The 5,654-nt window shown below is 31.1% G+C and overlaps 1 protein-coding gene and 1 long non-coding RNA gene across 3 annotated transcripts in view; one reads left to right on the forward strand and one right to left on the reverse strand.

Moving 5' to 3' along the window:
• Positions 1 to 450: 450 nt before the first annotated feature.
• The window catches only part of veli (L27 and PDZ_signaling domain-containing protein veli), a 10,518-nt gene continuing 5,314 nt past the window's right edge, over positions 451 to 5,654 (forward strand). Inside the window, exons 1-4 of one of the 2 annotated variants that reach the window (XM_018511941.1) lie at positions 451 to 541; positions 764 to 907; positions 1,296 to 1,337; positions 1,411 to 1,523. In XM_018511941.1, the coding sequence (XP_018367443.1) occupies positions 871 to 907; positions 1,296 to 1,337; positions 1,411 to 1,523 (192 nt within the window). In that variant the 5' untranslated portion in view covers positions 451 to 541; positions 764 to 870. Of the gene's footprint in view, positions 542 to 576; positions 908 to 1,295; positions 1,338 to 1,410; positions 1,524 to 5,654 lie in introns of those variants that run through there. The other variant, XM_018511942.1, reaches the window with a different exon arrangement.
• LOC108763975 (uncharacterized) overlaps positions 987 to 5,654 on the reverse strand; it is a 4,972-nt gene continuing 304 nt past the window's right edge. Inside the window, exons 2-3 of the long non-coding RNA XR_001940249.1 lie at positions 4,392 to 4,393; positions 987 to 1,001 (exon numbers count right to left, since the gene is read on the reverse strand). This is a non-coding gene — a long non-coding RNA (uncharacterized LOC108763975). The remainder of the gene's footprint in view (positions 1,002 to 4,391; positions 4,394 to 5,654) is intronic.

The following is a 5,654-nucleotide window of genomic DNA, read 5'->3' on the forward strand; positions in this document are numbered from 1 at the left end:
TGCATGAAACGAAAGAATCTGGCAAAAAAACGTCGTTCTGCCTTGTGATCTGAGATATTAAGCGTTAAAGTTGATGACTATTGAGGTTAGGAAATCTATCACAGAGGAAAAATGAGGTCTATAATTGTACTGTTCCACATGGGTTTGACTTTTCACGTGATGCAAAGGGGCGCACGACTTCTATAATTGTGCTGTTGCAAAATCGAAACCCTTGTGCATTTTTTCAGATAGAATAAGCTAAAATGAGCCAGAAATTAGATTTGACGCATGGTGGTTCTATCATGTTTCGGCGTAACAACAAAATAGCGTAAAAAGCATAAAGTGACTAGACAGAAACTGATGTTCAAGTGAAATGATATGATTGGTCGGCGCAAGTTACGCTTACGCAAGTTACGCCGCATGTGACGGCACCCTAAGTTCTCCTGAGGCGAAAAAGGGGCGTGGTTTTCAAGTTCTGAACACACTATGTTATTTCCACCAAGCTTGCAACACTGGCTGCAACGTTTACTGCAGACTGTAGACTTTCATCTTGTCAATTTGTGTGAGTGAAAAGTTCTGCACAGTTAAAGAAATAGGAAATAGAGAGTACGAATTTTAACCTATCAGGAATTGTGTATTCCACAGTATGGGTTTTGATTTGAAATTCTTATGAAACTCTTATTCTGTTCTCTATTTGTTCGATTATGCGCAATCGTTGAAAATTAGCATTGACCTATTTATTTATCGAAAGAAGAATCAACATTACTTGAACATAATTTTACAGTGGCAAATAAAAACCTTGAACTGTATCTTTATCACTGTTTTGAAGTATATACATACATTAATTGAAGTATAACCGGAAAAGAAAATCACAAATTGTTATAACAAAATATGGCTACTATGGGCGAGCCTCTCACTTTAGCAAGAGGTAAGTTTTATTATCAGTTTTACAAGTTGATGCAAATATAACTATGAATTCTTTAATGTGTATAGTTATTATGTAAAAAAAAATTTTTTTTTCTCTTTTTTATCTTCGTTAACTGGATGTTCCGATTTTAATTATAATATGAAAATTTAATGTACTGAAGATGGTCACATGTGTGTTAGACCGAAACATTTAATTTTATTTGAAATATATGCTTTAAGCTAAATACATCAAGCGTTGTGGCTGGATGCTCCTTATTGTTTACAATTTTTTAAACTTAAGCCACTTATTTTATTTATTTGATACAAATATGCTGTTACAATATATTGATGACATTTGATGATTATTGTAGAAATTATACTAAAATTACATGAAATTTTATCTTTTGTAGATATTAAAAGATCTATAGAATTATTAGATAAACTACAGAAAGGTAAGCAATTGTAGAACAAAATATTTTATGTATTTTAACAATTATCTAATTCTACAAGATTAATTTTATTTAGGTGGAGAGGTTCCTACAACAAAATTAGCAGCGTTACAGAAGGTATTACAAAGTGATTTTCTTAGTGCAGTACGGGAGGTATATGAGCATGTTTACGAGACTGTCGATATTCAGGTAGGACTATAAGCAATAGATAACTAATTTTTAATATTTATTGTTATTAATAGTTATAGGTAATTATGAAGGAGATGGACTCACTTACTGATTTTGATGAAATTAAGTTTATTTGATGTGTTTTTGTATAAAATGAACAAATCTGGGAGAAAAAAAGAGTCGCTTTGTCCTGTGAATCAAGATATTAAACGTTAAGCTGAATTTACAATGAGTCGGTAGTCCTGAGTCTTATCGGCGGATCGATGAAATTGGCCAACAACAAGTTTGTATAACTAAGACTTGATTTTCTTAAGACTGACCAAATTTGACTTTATTCCTTCCCATTAGTCGAGTTAAATGGCTTGCTGTATAACTAACAACTAGTAGATGCAAAAACTTAAGTCATCTATTTAGGTTAAAACTAGTTAAGACTTAAGATTTCCGATTACCCACTTATTGTAGAATCAGCATTAAAATTAACAATTATTAAGGTTAAAAAATCTGTCGCATTAATGGCATAGAGGGTTATACAAATTTTGTGTGTTATAAACATAAATTCTCTATTTAAAAAATTAATCCTCTGCTTTAAGAATACAAATTTTCTGTTTTAAAAATCATTATTTTCTATTTAATTTTTGTTTTTGCAGTGGAGAATGTTTTAAAGTAGAGAATTTGTGTTTTTAAAACAGATGAATACCCAAATTTTTTAATTTTTTAAATTAAATCTTGCTTTACGTGCAAAATTGGGAACCTATGTGGAACCGCGCTTCGCGTGGAAAGTTGTAAACCCATGATGAACGATTCTATATGAGTTTACAACTTTTTGTACATTGCATGAGCAAAGCAGGCTTTCATTTTGAGTAAAAATGTGTCGAATGAGTCTAATTTCGTTAAATTAGAAGGTGAGGTAGCAGTTCTAAATAAATATCGACCAAAGTACATGTACAGTCAGGGTCTAAAAGGTTGCAACACTTTTTTAAAAATAAGTTTTGGTGTGCAGTATCTTCACCAAGTGATTGGTTCTTACTTATGGATCCATAAGTAATAATAAAAGTTAAAAAAAAGTGTTACTTTTAGACCCTGACTATACATACATATATAGCGCCGCATTAACCTTTAAGGATGTTCTGGCTATACAGTTTCAGACAAAAGTTACTCAAATTTTAAATTGATGAAATTCCATACTTTTATAAATTAACCCTTAGTACACACCGTAGTTTTTGACACCTTTATTACACACGTTCGGTCATTCGTGTCTTGGATTAATTTTCATTACCTTTACAAGTATATATAAATTATTAAATGATTTATACATAGAGGAAAGGCCCCTATTATGAGATACCGAGTACATTTTGGGTAAATGCTAGAAGTCTATAGGCAGAATTTTAAAAAATAATAGGTTTGAAGGGAATTTAATAAGCTTTAAGATAACATTATATATAAAATTTAATTCAAATTTCATTTTTTTTGAAAATTAAAGAAATGTAAAGTGAGCAAATCACAAAGTTAAAAAATTGTGCTTCTAATATAAGATGCCCCGAGAAATCGATAGTAAAACGCAAAGTATATCAGTATTGCAATTAAAAAACTTCTTTTTAATGTTTCTAAAATACAAACAAACACAGTCAGTACGCGCGAAAAGTGAGCATGCGATAGGTTGTACCTGGAACTCGTCTTCATGTAGTTGGAATCAAGCATCGCAGAAATAGGCACTCGACGTTCATTCCGATTGTCTTTTTTATTATTGTACAATAATATTTATACTTTAGCAACGATTTTCACTATAACATAGGAGCATGGGTTATTTCATATTAGGAATATCATAGAAATACCCTGGGTATCTCATATTACGATTTCCAAATCTTATGATTTTACGATCATCAAATCTAACTTCTGTAATTAAATAATTTAACATATCCCGTATTTTTCTATTAGTACGACTTTACTTTATCACTATATGAAGAATTTATTGCCAAATATTTATTTATTAAATAATAAACAAGGTTTAAAGGCTCATCTCAATGAAACTTGAAGACATTCAAATTCTAAAATCTTGTTTTACAATGACTACAGGCATGATCTAATAATGAATTTTCTACTAAATAGTTTTCAATCCAAGAGCAATAAATTCATGATGGAACTAATATATATAGATAGCGTTTATTAGTTCAGCAGAAACACCGCTATCTCATATTAAGCGCCTATCTCATAATAGGGGGCTTTCCTCTATATTTTGACATCTTTAGAAAGTATTTGTACAGTTACATATTCATAATAAATTGCAGATAAATTGTTATAACTAAATATAGTTAACAAAATGAGAAAAATATACTGTTTCATGTAAAAATATAAAACTCTAAAACAAAAAAATGTTTAAAGAAAAAATATAGTCCAATATTTAAAAATTGATATTCCAAACTACAAAAAAGAAAAACAAAAATAATTCAAGTGTTGGCTGTCCAAAAAGTATAGTTATTGAGTAACCTGAAAATGATGTTTTTTTAATATGCATGAATGGCTATAAATTGAAGATACATTGTATTTATGTTTTAAAAAATTCGTTTTATTATTGCTATTATGTTAAGAAAACTTATAATTTATTAGGAAAATGTTCTTATAACATTACAGACAACATAATATATAATATTGCTGACAACATTTAGCACAAGCAGGGTCCACCAAAAATCATGTTTATTAAGGACTAATATGTTGTTCTAGAGTTAAATTTTTTTTTTAATAATTCGCGAAATATTTTCACAATACAACCGAGAATTAGTTGAAAATAAAGAAAAAATAAAAAGTTTTTAGTTACAAAAAATGTACACACATTGGGTCATTTGTGACCCTGAGGTTTGGAGTTATGCCAGTGGGGTGATCCCGATTGATCACGACTCGATTGGACACCACCAATCACAGCGACCGATGCTTAGGAGCTTTGTAGTCTCAAGCGCTGTGAGTGGCTCGTGTCCAATTGAGCCGTGTCCAACTGGGTGCCACCCATGCCAGTTAACCCCTTGAGTGTCAGTGACGCACATATGCGCAGAAAAAAGTCGTGCCATTTTCGTCTAATGACACATATGTGCGCATTTGAAAAAAAACATGTTTATACTTCATCGATTCGACTGTAATTTGTTAAATCATGGTTTTTGAGGTCGCTGAATCCAAATTTGAAATCGGATTTTCAAAATTCAAAATGGCGGATCCAATATGGCGGACGCAAGTTCGAAAAATGGTTTGATTTCTACAAAAATTTGTATCTCCAATTTGTAAACCATGAATGGTTTGCTGAATTTTTATTCGTCATAATGTATCCGAATTTCAGATACCTAGAGTCAGGACTCAAATTCTAAATTCGCGATCACGAACATCTAGAGATACAAATTTTTGTAGAAATTAAACCATTTTTCGAATTTGCGTCCGCTATATTGGATCCGTCATTTTGAATTTTGAAAATCCGATTTCAGATTCGGATTCAGCGACCTCCAAAACCATAACACTAAAATTATAGGATAAATCAATGAAAATTTTTTTCCAAGACAAAAATGGCACGAAAAGCTGATTTTCGCCTGATAGCTAAGGAATTAAAGGATGTGCACGAATTGAGGCCGGTAATACACCAAACTTGTTCTCTAAATGCCAAACTTTTTTTAGGAATAAAAAAGAGATCGATATTTGACCAGGTGCTCTTAGTATTTCAAAGAAAAGAAATGCGCAGGACACGAATGACGATGAGTGTGTATTAAGGGTTAAAATATATACCGTATCGTGTATAGAACCTAAATAATGTCAGTTAATGTGATATTTGGCATTATAAATGAATATGTTATTTTTGTAATCGTCAGTAAAAACTTTTGGACTTAAATTTTCCTTGAAATCAACTGTAAGAAATGAAAAATGTGCCGCATATTAATAACATTTAATGTATATCAGACATCACATGTCGGCATCTTCGCTTTTTTTTCAAAGCCAAATATATATTTATCTCATTTTAAGTGCAAAAATATTTCATGCAACGCGAACAGACCTTGTGTTTTTAGATAATAAATAGAATCAATTTATTAAATTTTCGAGTTAAGCCAGCAGCACACGATGCTTGTTTTCTTACTGGATTGCTAGCTGGATTAGATTCTTGCCATGGTATTGGCTGCGATG

Source organism: Trachymyrmex cornetzi, unplaced genomic scaffold (genome assembly GCF_001594075.2).
Source record: "Trachymyrmex cornetzi isolate Tcor2-1 unplaced genomic scaffold, Tcor1.1 scaffold39, whole genome shotgun sequence".
In the NCBI taxonomy this organism is placed as follows: Eukaryota; Metazoa; Arthropoda; class Insecta; order Hymenoptera; family Formicidae; genus Trachymyrmex; species Trachymyrmex cornetzi.